The following is a 19,006-nucleotide window of genomic DNA, read 5'->3' as shown; positions in this document are numbered from 1 at the left end:
ATTCTATTACATTCATCTACCATAAGGTGTTCAGCCATTCCTCAAGGGGGATGGGCACCCACTTTGTTTCCAGTTACTCTAACAACAAGGACAAAATTTCTTAAAAATATTTCTAAATATATGCATATTTTCCCTATTTCTTTGCTCTCTATGGAGCATAAACTGAGTAGCAGTCTTTATGGGTCAGAGGACATATACAGAAATGCAGATGATTTGGAGAGGATTTTTTGTAGACAGCAATTTTACCAAAGTTATTGTTTAAAAGAAATATTAATTGAATCTGTAAGGTTTCCTAAGTACATTGTTATACTTTCAAAAAGCAGTAATTCACTCTGTTCTTTGTCCATGTTTATTTTATTTTTCTTTTCATTACTATTGCTAGTATTTCTAAATTTTTATTAAATGTTGGGACTGTATGCATTCTTGCTTTACCCCTAATTTTACTGGAAAGACCTCTTGGATAATCAAATAATCCTAACTCTGTATTTTAGATAGATCTTATTTATCATACTGAGGAAAGATCCAATTAATCTGATGCTTTCCAGTGTCTTTAAGAAATGTGTTGAGCTTTGTCAAAAGTTTTTTTTTGCATCTACTGATGTAACCATATGATTTTTGTTATTCTTATTATTAATATGGCCTGTTTTGTTTATAATTTTCTGTACTAAAACAACCCTGAATTCATGGCATAAATCCCACCTGGTCATAGAGTATAATGGTTTTCATATGGTACTACAGCCTCTTAGTTAATATTTTATTTAAAAATTTTCTGATGATTCATTAAAGATATTCATCTCTCTTTCTTTCTCACTCGTCTCACTCTGATTTAGATATCAAGATTATATTTGATCACAGAAGGAATCTGGTTTCTGTTCTTTTCTGTTTCTGCAAAGCTTTTATATAATATTGGCATTAATTGTTCTTTGAATATTTGATAGAACTTGCTTATAAATCCATCTGGTCCTGATTTTTTTTCTTTCCTTAGGGTATTTATAGCTTGTTCAATTTCTTTTTTCTGAAATTGGGTTATTTAAATTATTTCTTATTCTATTAATCAAGATATTATATACTTTTGCAAATATTCATCTATTTCGTTTGTCAGTTTTGTTGGCATAGAATTGGGCAAAGTAATTTCATTTATTTCTCTGCCTCAGTTGTAAATTATCCTTTTTCATTTTTCATATTGGCAGTTTGGGCTTTCTCACTATTATCTAAAGGCTTATCTATTTTGTTAGTTTTTTTCCCCAAAATCAGCTCCTACTTTTATTTATCAATTCAATGTGTTTTGTTTTTATTTTTTTTTTAATTTTCCTTTGATTTTCAGAATTTTTGGTTGTTTTTTTCTGATTTGCTGTTTTTCAAGTCCTTTTAAGGTGCCTACTAAATTCATTTCTCTGATTTTTTTTGATGAATAGTTTAGAGATCTCCAATCTTGGTTCTTATACATTCTATCTCACTTTTTTCCCCCTTTATGATCCACCCTCCAAATTTCATTTTGCTTGTGTTTTGCATACTTTTCTGATTCTATCTTCTCTCTTAATCCCCTTCTCCCTGTTTTCTGTGCCAAGCTGTTCCCTGTTGAGTTCAATGTACTTCTTACATGAAAAATGTACGTGTGGGTATGTGTGTGTGTGTGTGTTCAACCTTTGTTTTTTGTTGGGTCAAATGAGAATGAGCTTCATGAATGCCTGCTCCCCACCTTTTCTCTATGTTTGGGTACTCTTCCTTGCATATGCCATTTATATAAAATAATAAATTTCTTCTCTGTCCCCATTTCTTCCTCAGTATATTTCATTCTCCATTTTTCCATCTCTCAAAAACCAACATAATAGGACAAAACCACTGCAAATCTGTGTTTGTCTTATTAATTCCCTTTGTGACTCTTGAAAATAGTTTGTGGTTGTTCAGCCATTTCAGTCATGTCTGACCCTTTGTGATCCCATTTGGGGTTTTCTTGGCAAAGATACTGGAGTAGTTTGCCATTTCTTTCTCCAGCTCATTTTACAGATAAGGAAACTGAGGCAAACAGGGTTAAGTGACTTGTCCAGGGTCACACACCTAGTAAGTATCTGAGACCAGATTTGAACTCAGACAGTCTTCCTGACTCAGGATTCATAGAAATACAAGATCACTGACTTGCAAACTTTGTGAGTTGGAAGGAAACTTAGCAGCCATCTAAAATAAACCCTATACCAACAACATCCTCACTATATCACACTAGCCAAGAGGCCAGCTTCTGTTTGATACCTCCAAGGAGGCAGAACCCAGCAACTCTTCAGTTATACTGCCATTGAACCGCTAACGTAGCATTCCACTCATTTACTCGTTCAGTTATCCTGTTTAAACAAACAAACAGAAAAGGAAACAAGTGTAATCTGGCATGACCTGTTCTTTGTAATCAATACTTCCCTCTGTAGGTGTATCTCATCTATTTCTTTAATGATCCATTCTAGAATTTCTCCAGAAATCTAAATCTGGTTTATTGATCTGTAGTTTGAAGTATTTATCAAGTGCATAACACAGTGCCTGATACATAGTAGGCACTTAAATGTTATTCCAGTCATGAGCTAGAGAATCTCTGGATAAAACTTAAGGGAGCCCACTGGGTTGAGGTAAGCAAGTAAGTTCAGTGGGGGAATATAACTTAATTTCCTGTAACACAGAAATAAAGCTAAAGAGTAATAATAAAACTGTTTATGAGTAGGCCTTCATCTCTATTCACTGCCCAAAGCGTTTCAATATTCCCCTAATGTTGTGGGAGGAGAAGCCTTCTTGTTCTGTTTTAGAACTACTCTGGGCTTAAGCTTGAAAGAAGTCAATTTTTGCGTGGGGTAGACTTAACTACCGAACCGGAGAAATACTTCTCAGAGGGGCAGCCTTTCACAGCTCAACTCCTGATAAGAATGGAGCAAGGAGAGTTAAAGAGAGTGTGATTATTTATTACGTGGAAGCCTTGTGTGTGTAATGATTTAGAACTAGAAAACATTTTTCACAGTTATTGTTTTCTTGTACAGACTTGCCCTCAATTCCTGTAGAGGGCTTTGAAAAAGAGGAATGTTGTGTAAGTGATAAGTATTAGAACATGCAGAGCCAGCCTCCTCAAACGTGAAGCTATTAAGGAGATGGATGAGTATTACCTACAACCCTGTGAATATATTTGATAGCGTAATGGTTCCAAAGCAAACATTAACATTCAAGAATCAAATATGAATATGGGCTAATCTTAAGTGTCTGGAACTTTTAAAATTGGGGGGGTAGTGTCAATTTCATTCTGTTCCCTATGTTCTGATTGCAACTCAAAAGAAAATTATAATCAAGTAGTATGGGCCAGAACTGTGCGATTTTAATAGAAAAAATAGATCTTATAAGGACATAGGCAAATTCATCTGCTATCATGACTTGAAAATTGCTACTTTCTATTTGTTGGCATAGCTGAAGTTAGGGCATTGTATTTCACTTATTTTTAAATTGAATTTGAATATTTGAAACTACTTATTGTATCTCAGAATGATGAACAGAGCTAAAGCTCACTTACCTCCCTTATGACTCCTCACATGAAACAACAGTTTAGGAAAACAGTGTTTGGGTAAAACCAACCTGTAGCAGACTGTTTGACAACCTACAATAATCTTATTTATCTTTTGAGGTTTCTTTTTTGTTGGGGGAAGGACATGAACAAATCTAAATAGAGATGAAAAAAATATCAGAAAGAAGTTTGCAAAGGGGAGTGGAGGTACAGGGAATTCCTGGTGAGGAATTTCCCTCTACCGATGAAGATGGGAAAATGTCCTGCAATTTATAGCCCTAAAAGGCTGGATGAGCCATTCAAAGATTACTTGATTGGCCAAGGTCTATCCAGAGTCAGAGTCAGGATTTAAATTGAAGTCTTCTGGATTCTGAGATAGCGCTCTATCCATTAGTCCATATTAAGAAGATAATATATAGAAATATAGTCAAGAAAACAATCATTAAGATTAACAAACAGTAAGTTGCCATCAGGAACAAAGCACTTTGAACCAAACAGCAGAGTTAAAACTGATCTTGTTATACCTATACATGACCTAGGTCACAAAAATAGGTATATGTCTCAAAATCTTACTTGATAAAAGATAGAAGGATTTAACCTTTTTAATTTTACTGTTTTATTTCCCACAGGGCCTACTTATATACTTTTTAAAATAGTATTATCATAAAGTCAGGTAAAGAAAAAAAAGTTAAAAAAAAAACCCCAAACCCTCAGGTAAAATACTGTAGTAAAGCCAGACCCAGACACTAGTCGTATAGATACAGAACTGACCACATTTAAATAGCAGCTCTGGGTGGAGATGTAAACAGCATGACCTAAGGGTGCTACTTCTGCGAGATGGAATACATGAGCAGGTTAGCCCTGATTGGCATTTTCAGACAGTTATCTGTCACCTTGCACAGTGCCTGGAGAGGAGACAGAAGAGTTAGTTTTGATGGGGAAATGGAACTGAAGTTGGTACAGGTTGGGACAAGAAGGAATTAGAAGATTGGTATTCAAAGACCAGAAGCAATGAAATACTGTACCCTCCACAGCACAACTACTCTGACTAGACATTTTGCATGTTATTTTGTTGACACGTGGAATGTATTCCCAAATTAAACTAAATGGTAAAAGAACAGATACCACACAATTTTTCAAACTTCCATTAAAACTTCGACACCTGAGTAAGTTTTACCTTTGCTCTGTTTAAGAATGTCCCTAAAAAGTTACATTTGAGAACTTTATAAATGAAAGGAAAATTGAATGAGAAAGTAGGCCTAATCAGATGCCTCATTGGGTCATGAAGCTTGGTTTTGGTAATAATGACAACAATAGTTAGTGTTTAAGACGTGCAAAGAGCTTTACATGTTATCTCATTTGACCCTCACAACTACCTTGCAGTATTATCTCTATTTTACAGATGAGGAAACAGTCTGAGAGAAATGAAATGACTTTCCCAGGGTCATGCAGTAAGGAAGTATCTGAGGTAGGATGTGATCTAGGGTCTTCTTGATGCCACATCCAGTGCTAACCATTGCGCCACCCAGCTGCTAATGCTTTTGAATGCTCTATCAATGGAGTGCAACCTCTTCAAGGGCCTAAAGATGCCGCCACTTTTCCAGGCATCTAGGATTGCCACTTTGGAGTCGTACCTAACTCCTTACTCTTCCTTGACCTATGCAGTCAACCAGTTGCCCAAGTCTTATTTATGCTACCTCAACAACATCTCTTATATCTATCCTTTTCTTTCCATCCATGTGGCTATCATTCTTAGTTCAGGCCCTCGACACCTCTCCCTTGAACTATTGCAATGGCCTCCTCATTGGTCTGCCTGCCTCAAGTCTCCTCCCTTCCTAATCTATCTTCCATAAAGCTGCCAAAATCACATTCCTAAAACACAGGTCCAACTATGTCATTCCCTTGCTCAATTAACTCTGATAACTCCCTATTATCTCTGGGACTGTGTTTCTCAATATGGATTCCATGAACTTGTTTTTTTCTTTAATGTTGTGACACTTGTATTTCAATAACTGATAAATATAAATCCAAAATAAATATAATTTCAATATAATTTCTTTTGTAATGCTATGTATTTAATGTCATACATTTAAAAATATTACTCTGAGAAGAGGTCCATAGACTTGAGCACAGGCTCAATATACTGAAAAGGGGATCAGTAATATCTATCAATATATGTTATCACCATTAGCCAGCAAGCTAAATGGTGCAGTGGATAGATTGTTGGATTTGGATTCAGGCAGATTAGAGTTTTGAACCACACTAGCTGTGTGGCCCTGGGCAAGTCACTTCACCTCTGTTTGCCTCAATTTCCTTATCTGTAAAATGAGAATAATAATAGTGCATACTTCACAGAGTCATGAGGATCAAAGGAGATAAAACTTGTAAAGTGCTATGTGAACCTTAAAATGCTATATTAATGTTATTTATTATTATTATAACACAGAGCCTCTCTTCTGGGATCACATGTAAGCTCCTTTGTTTGACACTGAAAGCATTTCATAGCCTCCTTATACTTTACTCTTCTAGTCTTTTTGTGCATTATTTCTATTTCATGGGATGCCTTTCTTGCTCTTACAGGTGATGTTTCACCTTCCATTACATTCACCTTCCATCCTTCTCATGCCTTAGAGGCATGAAGTGTTCTTACTTCTTACCATCACCTCCGAGATTCTCTCATTACCTGCCAAGTTTGACTCAAATTCCAACCTTTTTTTTTTTTTGAGGTTTTTCCTATTCCCTCCAGCTACCTAACCAGAGACTTTGTCTTTATTTTGTATAGATTTGTATATGTGCATGGTGTCTCCACCGATAGAATGGAAGCTCCTTGAGGGTATAAACCTGCTTAACATTTTGTTTTTGTAACCCAATCTCTTAGCACAGTGCCTGACACACAGTAAAGAAATTCTTATTGATTGATTGATTGATTGATAGAAATTTCATGACAAACTGTTTGACTCTTGTCTGAGGACCAGTCTAATTAAATGCAGGCAGACTCATAACTAGTGTAGTCATAGGATAATGAACTGTTGGCAACAGCAGTTTTTCAAAGACTAAGTTACAGAGGGGCTGTGATCTGCATTAGCAGAATGATTATCCATGCCAGTAGGTACTTATCCTTGAAGTATTAAAGAATCCCTGAAGAATAGAAGAAGAAAAAATGAGAAAACACAAAAGCATAAGGGTACATGCACGAGTACACACATAAATACACGCAGGCATAAAATCTTTTCATTAGAAACCTGACTCTCCTGGTCCACCACAGTTCACATAAAATACATGGACTCCAAAACCTCACGGACCCAAAGAACAAATCGATCTACTTTATTGGACATGCGGTACTAAGGCTTGTGAGGAACACAGAAATTTACTTTGGAAATGCCCCAGTGTATGATTACAGATACCTGGACTTACACTTATAAGTCAGACCATTTGAGTAATGTGCTTTTTGACCAATCCATCATTTTAATTGGAGTTTCTGAAGTTACAATAGACTATTAGTTTCTTAGGAAGAGAAAAAGCCAAGCCCATACCCCATTCTTCTACCTGATAGCTGGCAGCTGGTGGTTTATTAAATGCTAATAAATTCTCAAATTAAGAGAATTACGGTGCCACCTTTTGGGCTATAATGTGCAGATTTAGCATTATAAGCTTATATTTTGAGTGGCTTGTTACCTAAATTAACAGTCCATTAAGAATAGAGTTATGGATATGGACTTGTCTCTTGTTTGGTGCTATTCTCTATACTATGAAGCTTTCTTCATTCAACTGCATTATTAAAAAAAGAAACAAAAACTGAGTTCTCACTGAGTAGCAATTTGGAAACATTATGATATATGTGGACAAGATTGTTGCTCCAAGTTTCTAACAAATAGAAAGACATACTTCAAAATTTTAAAAATATTTTACATAAAGTGTTGTTGTTCAGTCATTTTTCAGTCATATCTGACTCTTCGTGGCCTCATTTGGGATTTTCTTGGCAGTGATACGAGAGTGATATGCCATTTCCTTCTCCAGCTCATTTTGCAGATGAGGAAACTGAGGCAAATAGGGTCAAGTGATTTGCCCAAGGTCACACAGTTAGTAAGTGTCTGGGGCCAGATTTGAACTCAGGAAGATGAGTCACCACCTAGCTGCCCCCATATAAAGGGTTGGGAGGAATCATATGATAATACTCTTAATTTTATAAATATTGGAAGAACAAATGCTCTTTTCTTCTAGAAATTTCAAAGATGAAAATGTCATTTTTCTATTGTAATCTTGATCGAGGCCTCGGGATCTAGGTCTCAGGGAATCCTGATAAGCAACTTTTAAGTATGTGCATTTCATTTGTTTTTCTGTTGTCTTCTGTCTTATTACTTAGTTGGCATAAGCGAATTAAATTTAATTAACCATTAGCATAATGAAGAAGGTGAAATCTGTTTCAAGAAAGCAAAGTATTGTGTATTCCCAGGTGAACAATGTTTGTTTTAGATTAGCTCTTCTTTTCTCTTATCTATGCCATTTTGTTGTTATTTTCAGTTGCTTTTAGTTGTGTCTCAGTCTTTGGGAGGTCTAGAGGGCAGCTAGGTGGCCCAGCAGATAGAGACCTGGGCTTGCTGTCAGTAAGAATCATCTTCCTGAGCTCAAATCTGGTCTCAGACATTTACTAGCTATGTGACCCTGGGCAAGTCACTTAACCCTTTTTGCCTTGGTTCCTCATCTATAAGATGAACTGGAGAAGGAAATGGCAAACCATGCCAGTATCTTTGTCAAGAAAACCCCAAATGGGATCACACAGAGTCTGACATGACTGAAAAATGACCGAACAACAAAAAGCTCTTGTGTAAATTTTTTTTTTAAAACTGGAAGGCCAAGTGAAGCAGCATAGCAAATACCAAGAGAAGGTATAAAAAATGTTGGATGCCATGACATGTTGTGGGGCAGAAAACCTGGCAAGGTAGATGCCTGTCAGAAGGCTACAAAACCCAGCAGGTTGATTATATAACACAAATGGTCAAGAGTCTAGACAGATAGGCAGCGACTATGAAATTAGGAAGCAATTGACAAGACAAAGCAGGAGGTCTGGAACTATCACTCTGGGCAGCAGATGTGAAATGCCAGCAGTGAGACCTTGATAACTGAGACAAGCCTGGAAGGGAGGAAACTGTCCAGAGATGGAAGAGCACATCTGGAATGAAACATATATATTGTTGAGCGTCGACTTCAATTGGTTTACCTCTATAAGAATTCCGTAGAAAGCCTATTCCTGTTTTGAGATGCACAAAGGAAGGAAGAAAAGGAAAATAAATCTAAGGAAAACACTGGAGGCTTCAGTGAAATTTCCTACAGGTAGCACTTTCCCAGACTTTAAGGAAAAGTAAGGCATTTTCAGCATGGATGCTGAAAAGAGGAAATAAAGAAGTTCCTTTTTATGCAAAGATCGTTCATGAAAGAACAGAAATGCTGACTTAAGAACAAGCATAGTCATTGAGTATGTGAAAATCTTTTTTGTCCTTTTCCCTAGCCTTTTTTTAAATAAGTAAGTAAAAGAATTTACTAAGGCTATATTCATGGGCATGGCATAGTTACTTTGGAAGTTTCAGTTAAATTAGCAAGTAATTTATGCAGTGACAGAATTGACCAAGTGGTGATCCAAAGAATATCTAAGTTGGCTGAAATAATCACACCAACTTTAATAGGATCCAGTAGTTTTGGTCCATTGATCACGGCACAGTTATTTGCAACAACACTGTGCTAGTAAACTAAGGGGTTACACAGAAGTAGTTAAGGGGTACACAAAACTTTGCGTAACAGAGAAAAGAAAAATGGTGCTAGTTGTAGGTCAGAATACTTCTGGTTGAGACCTTTGGAAAATAGTAACACACACACGTGCACATACACATACACAAATACACAAAATGTACTTTTTTTCTCCATAGAAATACATTCTTTAGTCCTGAATTCTCTATATGGCACAGCCACGTTAGATCCTAAGATAACTTCTAAATGGACATGCCAAAACAAGCTTTTTTATACATATGACTTCACCTATAACATGGTCACCCCATAGCATATGCAATTTTACCACCGTTTAAATGTTTGCATTTGATTATATAAGTTAGACAATTATATGTGGTGTATATATACACATGTGTATAGACAAAGAGACAGCCTGGAATGGATACATGAAGAACCATCCTCAAAGCCAGGAAGACCTACTTGATACTGAACAAGTCACAATCTCTCAGTTTCTAGGAAACTTTCTGAGATTGTAATTTGCAAAGACAGTGCCACGATGCCTTAATCAAGGAAGTTTCCTCACCCAGGAATTCCATATACCAGTTAAATCACACATATAGTCCTACAGATAGATGATAAATTGACAGATATAGAGAGCTAGATATTTATCTCTATCCACATATATATATATATGTATGTATGTATACACACATACAGACATACAGACATGGGACTGTGTGTGTATATGTGTATGTGTGTATACTTATACATATGCATATACACATATAGTCTGTGTTTATGTACACACACGCATATATGTAAACATGTAATATACATACATTCATATGTGTGCATAATAGAACATATATAGAGTGTAGTTGCAGTAATATTCTATACATGTATATACTTCTATACATATGTATGCATGTATAAATTTATAATAGAACAAAAGAGTATGTGCATGCATGTATGTATAATGTGCCTACAGATGCTGTTCTGTTCATTTTTTTTTAATCAGCTGGGTGTCTCAATGGATAGAGCCCGGGGTCTGGAGTCAGGAATACTTGGGTTCAAATCTAGCTTTAGACACTTACTAGCTGGGTGACTAGCAAGTTTACCTCAGTTTTTTCAAATATAAGATAGAGGTAATAACAGCACAGGGATTTTGTGAGGATGAGGAGATAATATTTATAAAAACTATTAGCACAATGCCTGGCATTTGGGGGGTACTTAATGAATGTTCATTCCTTTCCTTTTTAAAAAATCTATTAGTATACAGAATGAATCTCTTTGATTCAACTTTGATTTCAAGTACACCTAATAATTCATGTCACATGTACTCAAATGTGTGATCATTTTAAAACAGAATACAAAAATTCCATGGGAACCCATGAATTATAGAATGGTTTTTGAAAAAATAAAAGAAATGTACCCCCTGAGCTTTCCCTCTTAATTGACATTTGGTGGTAATAGTGTTGGAGAGAACCAGGCATAAGATATAGAAGACAAGTATTTCCAGATAGCAGGTTGTCAATTACCCGTTTTTCCAATAAAGATCATTGAATGCTTCCTTTAAGGAAAGTAAGTGATTAAATCTCAAATGTTTCAGAAGATTCTCTGTCTTCTTTTGAACATTTTAAGCCAATTCTCTTTGCAATAATTAGTATCACTAAGACATGTTGTTGTTTTTAAGAATTTGCTACAGTGCCTACAAATCCTCAGGCAAAATATAATGATTTCATTAATGGAATGCTTCATGGTGATGAAAGGAAAATAAATTTAAAAGCAAAAATAAAGAGAAAAACAATTATTGGGATCACTGGAGGTGAGCATCAAGATGTGCCTCATGGATATGGATTACATAAAACTTCCAAATATGCCCAGTGAAATTTGCGATCCATCCTTCCTCTCGTTCGTCATACCCTCCTGATCTATAATGTTATGGAGCATTCATTTCCTCATAACCCCACTTAACCTGTGGATGAGAGAGTTTTCTGTCTCACGTGTCCCTTAATTCAAAAAATATTTGGATGTTTTTAGTGGACAATGCTGTCTCATATAGGAGAAATAAATATACAGGAAACAAGGTCCTTGCCCTCAAGTAGATCACAATCTAATTGATGTGATGAGAAATCATTTCTATAGATTCAGATCTTGGAGACCACCTAGCCTCACCACCATCATTTTACAAATGAGGAAAATGCAGAGACATTAAGCAATTTGCCTCAGGCCACACAGTGAATAACAAAGTTGGTATTAGAACCCAGATCCTTCTGACTTCAAGTCCAGAGTTATTTACACTGTATTAAATTGTCTCTATTTAAACTACCATGTAAGCCAATGGAAGATAAATTTCCTATAAATCGTACAAAATGAACATTGTAGGATTTCCAAAAGACAGAGGGAGCATTTACAATTGGAGCAGAGGATTGATTAGGAGGGAAATAATTTGGGCTGAGACCTTTAGGCTGGGGAGGTTTCTGAAGGGTAGATCTGGAGACAGGGCTTTCTAGACAAAGGGAAGATTATGATGATAGAACAACAGGTAGAAAACAGACATTATATGGTACTATAATGGCAGGTAAGACTGGAAAGGCAGATTGGGATCTAGCTAAGACTTTGGAGCTTTCCTCAATAGGCAATAAAAACTACTAAATATTCCTGTTCAGGACAGTGATGGGACAAATCCAGGAGCAGCTTATAGGGTGAATAGAAAGCAAGGAGAACCTGAAAGAAATGTGAATAATACTAACAACAATGATAATAACAATAATATTAATAACTGGAACAGATGGCACTCCATGTTTTGTACAGTGCTTTATATATATTATTTCACTTGAGCTTCATGGCAGCTCCAAGAAATTGGTACAGATTGTTACTGCCACTTTACAAGGGTTCCAGGGGTTAGGTGACTTATCCATGGTCACACAGAAAGTATTTATAATGGGATTCAAACCCAGGTTTTCCTCACTTCAGTGAATCGATCCCATTTATTAATATCTACACTAGTTTTAAGCATTGTGGTATAGAGACAAACACATTAGTCCTTGATTTGAAGGGACTTATATTCTATCAAGCATGTATATGTGTAAATATACACACATACATATATACATAGAAAGAGCCATAGATATAGATATATACACACATATATACATATAAACACAACACACACACAAGCATATATACATACACACAAATACATGTTTATATGTACATATATATGCATCAACACATACATATACAAATATGTACACACACTCATATATATCAATACAACACATAAACATATATAATATGCAAACACACATATTTTATATATAATACATATACAGATATGTACACACAATTGTATACAACAACACATACGCAAATACATATACATATACAGAAACACATATTATACAAATGCACATACGTATACATATGTATAGATAGGTAGGTCGGTAGACAGATTGACAGACAGATAGAAAGATGGTATCCAAATCCAGCACTTCATAATACTATATTACCTCTCTAGAATAGTTAAGGGACTACTACCAGTACTTAAGGTATAAGCTAGCAAGTGGTAATGAGAAGGAAGGACAGGTTTTGAAGGAAGAAACAAGGGAACTTTTGAGACATAGTGTAGCTAGATAGAAGGGAGAAAGACTGATGAATGATAACCTCAGGTTTCTGAACAAGAGTTTAGCACCACTGAAATAAACAGGGAAGTCAACAGGAAGAGATAGTTTGGGGGTAGGGAAGAAGTGGAAAATAATCATTTCGATTTTAGACATAATGTATTCCAGGGACCAGAAGAATGCTCTTTCCAGAACAGGCACAAGTAATTGGAAATTCAAGACAGTAGCTCTGGGGAAGTGTCAGTCTGGAGCTCAGGATTAGGAAATCATTCAAAAAGAGATGAGTTTTTCTAAAACATTGGTCTAGCTATGCTATTTCTCTACGTGATAAAGCCCAGGGCTACCTGTTACCTCAAGGTACCTACTGCATCACTGGAAGGATCTGTGACTGGGAAGCCACTGGCAACAACCTTTGAAAGATCTCGAAGAACAAGGGAAGGGCTATAAAACTGGGGAAGAGTAAATGGTATCTGATTTTTTAAAACGTGCAACATAGAGCCTTTGAGTTTGACTTTACTTCCTGGCAAAATTATAGAATATATTATTAAGAAGATGGTTTGTAAACATTTAGCAAAAGAAGAGGTCATCACAAAAGACCAGCCAGGTCTCCCCTCTGGGCTCACTCTCTGGTTTGCTTCACCTCTATACCAACTGACCTGCTCCTCTGAAGATTACTCTACCCTGATGCTGACACAATGACCAACACCACCATATTATCAGAAGTGGTCTGAGAGTCAAGAAGGCTTAGGTTGTTGTGTTTTCTCAGATACATGTTTGTCATGAGCCATGTGTAAGTCTCAATCTCCCAGTGCCCTAGGGAGCTTTTAAAGATTTTAAGTTGTGGAGAAGCTGCAGTTTTGCTTTAGTAGATGGGATTTATTCCCTGAGAAGTCATTATAACAATGAGAATGCAGATCCACCCCAGAAAAAAAAGGTAACTGTTCATGACATCAAGTTTTATAACCAACAGGCAAGAGTTAAGAAATTTTGAAGTGAAAGTCTGATTAAAGCTTAACCACAGAAAAGAGATAAGAAAATGTGCCTCTCTCCCTTATGGAAGTGGCTGACTAGAGATGCAGGACAGGGCATAAGTTGTCAGACTCGGTTGATGTGTTAAGTTTTGTTGAGCTGCATTTTTACTTTCTCTTTTTTATTCTTTGTTGTAAAGATAAGGGAGAGTGGAAAATGGTATTTGGCAATAAAGGTGATATGAAATCAAAAAGTATAATTTAAACTTTTAAAACATTATAATTATTAAGCCATTATCAGCATTTCTGTCTAGGGCAGCTCTGACTCCAATCCCACTCCCATGACACTGTTATTGGTCATCTCCATCCTTGGTACAGGCAATAAATGAGTCAGAACAGGTCAGCTAATGGAAGGAACCCTCCTCCCCAATCCTAAAAGGCATTTATCATTTATAGGGCTATCAAATAAGACAGCCATTTGTTTTTTTAAACTTAGTGGCAAGGCTTGGCTAGAATGGATACAAGAGATCACCTTTGATTATACTGAAAGGAAAGGTACCATATCATTTAATAATGTGGTTTTTCTTTTCTTTTTCTTTTTTGACCTAACATCGTAATTTATTCTTTGGTTAAAAGAAAGAGAACTAAATTTAAAATTAAATAGACTCGATGAGCTGTACCTCTTTGTATGACGCTCCTGATCACTGAGATGTAATCTTCCGGCTCCTGCTCAGTAGAGATCTCCCGGCTGCCTCGGGAGACGGTTAATAATTCATAAAGCTCATCTGAACTCTTTACTCCACAGAGCAGGATGACCACACTCTCTGGTGAACGGAGCAGCCTGTCCAAAAAACGACATTTCCTGGGGGTCAGACCTTTCAGGAGGCTATTTGATAATATCAGTAGTTTGCATTTATAAGAGTTTAAGTCCAGCGAGTCCAAATGCCGGTCAGAGGAGTTGGTCAAGCTATATAACAGCATCGCCTCCATCTCTACAACATGGAGGAGGACGTCTCTTAGGTACACAGCCCATTCCTCGGCTTCCTCCTCATATAGCATCAGCAGGTTCTTGATATTTTCTGTGAAAAGACAAATCACAGTCATCTTCTAGTATTTAAAATGTTAGCTAATTATTATAGTATCCTTCTTTGGAAACTCGAAATAACTTATCCAGAAAATGTTCTCAATTATTTGTCGCAGTGACCAAAATTAAGTAAATTCCATCATAGTAGCCAAACTACTCCAGCCCCTGCAGGGAGAGAGTCTAATCATTACCTATACTCATAACCCCAGTGAATGTACATCATTTTCGTCATTGCAGGGGTGGAAAAACTTCTTATAAGTCATGCTGGTACTGTCTTTCCTTTTGATGAACCCATACTAGACAAAGAAGATGGTGGCATAGTGCATAGAATTCTGGGCCTAGAGTCAAGATGACCAAAGTTTAAATATGGCCTCAGACATTACTTCAGACTCTGGGTAAATCACTTAACTTCTATTTACCTCAGTTTCTTCAATTATAAAATGAGGATAATAACAGTACCTGCTTCCCAGGGTTGTTGTGAAAAATCAATAAGATACTTCCAAAAACAAAAACAACAATAAAAACAAAATTAAAAAAAGACACTTCTTACGGTACCAGGTACACAGTAGACACTATATAAATGTTTATTCCCTTCCTTTGCTATATCTTATAATTCTTATTCCATATCTCCAACTTTAATCACTTGTCCAAAGAAAAAGACTCACCTTTTTTTCTTATTCTGTTGCTTTATGGAATTTAATTGCACTCATATATTCCCTCCTGTACACACTACCTCTTTATACAAAATTAATTTAATTCAAAAAACATTTTTATAATCCTGTAATGTTAGGAACAAACACACACACACACACACATACACACACATACACACACATACACACGCAGAGGTATGATCCCTGCCCTCAAGGGGCTTAGTGGTTCATCAGTCATGATACAAAATAGAAAAGGAAGAGAGAGTTGGACTAGAATTCTTCCAAAAGGCATTGTATCCCTTATCCCTTATCTTATGATCCCATAAGGGCTTAAGAAAATCACAGTGTGCTGCGCTGTAATATGTAAGAGAAACATTTCATTTCACTTTAGGTTTCTCTTTTCTAGATGGAACCATTTCAATGGATTTTTATCTTTTACACAAATCTACGTAAGAATTGATGTACAAAATTTAAGATAGACATTTTATTTATTCTCATGGTCTTCCTTTAACTTATTTATTTAATTAATATTTACATAAAACAAGCAGTTAATAAATGCCTTTTCATTCATTCATCCTTTTCCTCCATTCATGAATATGACACCTATAGACTTCTTAGTGCTCCTCCATAAGTTCTTGAATAAGCCAGCGGCTTTGCACTAAGATGCCTAAAAGATGAGAATCAAAGCTATGTAGGCTGCTTACAAAGGGTAACTGACCCAGGCACCTTATTTTTTTTAAGTGGCTGGTCTCACTACCACTTGGCAGCATGCATGGGTAATACAATGAAATAATAAAGAATGGGAGCAGCTAGGTGGCACAGTAGATAGAGCTCTGGCCTTGGAATCAGGAGGTCCTGAGTTCAAATCCAGCCTCAGACACTTGACACTTACTAGCTGTGTGACCCTGAGCAGGTCACTTAACCCTGATTGCCTCACCAAAAAGCAACAACAACAACAACAACAACAATAATAATAATACTAAAGAATGGAAATTGTAATACAAATATCAGAATGTTGGGGCAACTAGATGGTGCAGTGGATAGAGCACTGGCCCTGGAGTCAGGAGGACCTAGTTCAAATCTAGCCTCAGACACATAACACTCACTAGCTGTGTGACTCTGGGCAAGTCACTTAACCCCAATTCCTCACCAAAACAAAAAAAAAAGAATCAGAATGTTTTCATTAAAATTGTTTTAATCATAATCAAGGCAAATGGCTATTGAGGGATGTAATTAAATCATTTGAAAAATAAAATAGAAATTTCTAGGCTGAGAACACAAAGCAAATGACAATATGTATCATAAGCACCCAATAAGTCCAAGCTCATTTTGAAAATTCTACCATAAAAAGTGATTGGAAAATGTTATATCCAATAACAAGATGCTAATTAATTATTCATGAACTCTTAAAACTTAGTATTCATCCCAAACTCATTAAACTGAGGAACATTCATATAAACAACTGTTTTTCATGAAAGAAACAAAAAAAATTCCCCAACAGAACAAGATTAACCAATCATAGTTCAGAGTAATGAAATCATAAATCAAAATCCTTCCTATTGCATTTATTAACATAGGATGTAGGAAGATTTTCTTCTCTTTGCATAACTACTGATGTTTTTAAAGATCCATGTTTTTAAAGATCCATGTTTTTATTTTCCATGATGGAGAAAGATTACATAATGTATCCCTTCAATATTATATTCTTTTAACTAGTTACTAGTGGAGAAAGGCTGAGGAATACAAAGGAGAGAGTGACAGCCAGAATGGGGGCAGAAATGACAAATACATACACATTGATTTTGATATAATCACTGAAAAAGCACCTATTATATCACTCAAAATTCTTTTTTATAAATAATGTAAGGGAATTGATGTTTTGTTTTGTTTTGTTTTTTACTCTTGTCCTTAGTCTAGGCCTAAGGAATCTGTAGCCTCAAAGTCATATGTGGCCCTTTAGGTCCTCAAGCATGGCCCTTTGACTGAATCCAAACTTCACAGAACAAATGCTTTTATTAAGGGGATTTGTTCTGTGAAGTTTGGATTTAGTCAAAGAGCCACACCTAAGGACCTAGAAGGCCACATGTGTCCTCGAAGCTGCAGGCTCCCCACCCCTGCCTTAGTCTGTAATTTCTAGTGCCATAGTAAGCAGAGATTGGAGGATTATTTAATTACCTCCTTGTTTTTTTTTTCCTCCCAAGGAAAATGCTAATTTTGCTGGTTACTATATTTACTCTTGTTGTTCAGTCACTAATATTTTAGTTGTTCATTCACTAATATTTTATTTGAAACAGTTATATATATTTTAGAGATTCATGTATGTACATACGTGTTTAGAAATAAGCATGTAACTTCTAGGGCTGTATCCCAAAAGATCATAAAAATGGGAAAAGCACCTACATGCACAAAAATATTTATAGCAGCTCTTTTTGTGGTGGCAAAGAATTGGAAATTGAGGGGATGCCCATCAATTGGGGAATGGCTGAACAAGTTGTGGTATATGAATGTAATGGAATACTACTGTGCTATAAGAAGTGATGGGCAGGTGGACTTCAGAAAAACTTGTATGGACTGATGTTGAGTGAAGTGAGCAGAACCAGGAGAATGGTGTACACAGTAACAGCCATGTTGTGTGATGACTAACTTCGACAGAATTAGCCCTAAGGATCTAAGACATCTCCAAAAGTCTCATGATGGAAAATGCTATCCATATCCAGAGAAAGAACTCTGGATTTTGAATGCAGATTGAAGCATACTATTTGCTCTTTATTTTTCTTCTGTTTTGTTTTGTTTCCTCTCTCTTATGGTTCCTCCTATTGGTTCTAATCCTTCCTTACAACATCACTAATGTGAAAATATGTTTAATAGGAATGTATATGTACAGCCTATATCAGATTGTGTGCCATATTGGGGATGGAGGTGGGGAGGGAGGGGGAGAAAAATTAAAAACTCAAAAGTTTATGGAAATGATTGTTGAAAACTAAAAATAAATTAATAAAAAATAGAACTAAGCATGTACATATTAATACAAGTATACATATTATATATGTGTGTATGTACATATGTATATACATATGTACATATACACATATGGATGTATATCCATATAAATATTCACAAGTGTATTTTCAGTTTCTTTCCTTCAAGCATTTGATCAGACTAAAACAACTCTAACAAACCTAAAGATAATGCTTATCAGGAGGAATATGGCAAAATCAAATATCAGTCCTTAAGTGAAAATTACTATAAAAGTACACATAACTTCTCTTGCTTCTCCTATTTTCAGAGTATGCAAACATGCTACTACGAAGCATAGACCACCTAGGAGAGCTGGTCTTAGAACCAAGAAGACCTGGGACAAGTCTCTCCTCTCACATATCGGGGGTGTGTGTGTGTGTGTGTGTGTGTGTGTGTGTGTGTGTGTGTGTGTG

The 19,006-nt window shown here is 36.1% G+C and overlaps 1 protein-coding gene across 2 annotated transcripts in view; it reads right to left on the bottom strand.

Annotated features, from left to right (window-relative positions):
* The window catches only part of BANK1 (B cell scaffold protein with ankyrin repeats 1), a 394,230-nt gene that overhangs the window by 316,321 nt on the left and 58,903 nt on the right, over nucleotides 1–19,006 (bottom strand). For both annotated transcript variants that reach the window (XR_003568363.1, XM_027853422.1), the window contains exon 2: nucleotides 14,519–14,917. Coding sequence is in view for 1 of the 2 variants with exons in the window: in XM_027853422.1 (XP_027709223.1) it covers nucleotides 14,519–14,917 (399 nt within the window). In the remaining variant the exon portion in view is untranslated. The remainder of the gene's footprint in view (nucleotides 1–14,518; nucleotides 14,918–19,006) is intronic.

This window comes from Vombatus ursinus, unplaced genomic scaffold (assembly GCF_900497805.2).
Source record: "Vombatus ursinus unplaced genomic scaffold, bare-nosed wombat genome assembly UNPS02009975.1, whole genome shotgun sequence".
In the NCBI taxonomy this organism is placed as follows: Eukaryota; Metazoa; Chordata; class Mammalia; order Diprotodontia; family Vombatidae; genus Vombatus; species Vombatus ursinus.
The sequence above is the reverse complement of the archived record's forward strand: the minus strand, read 5'-3'. Positions and strand labels throughout refer to the sequence as shown.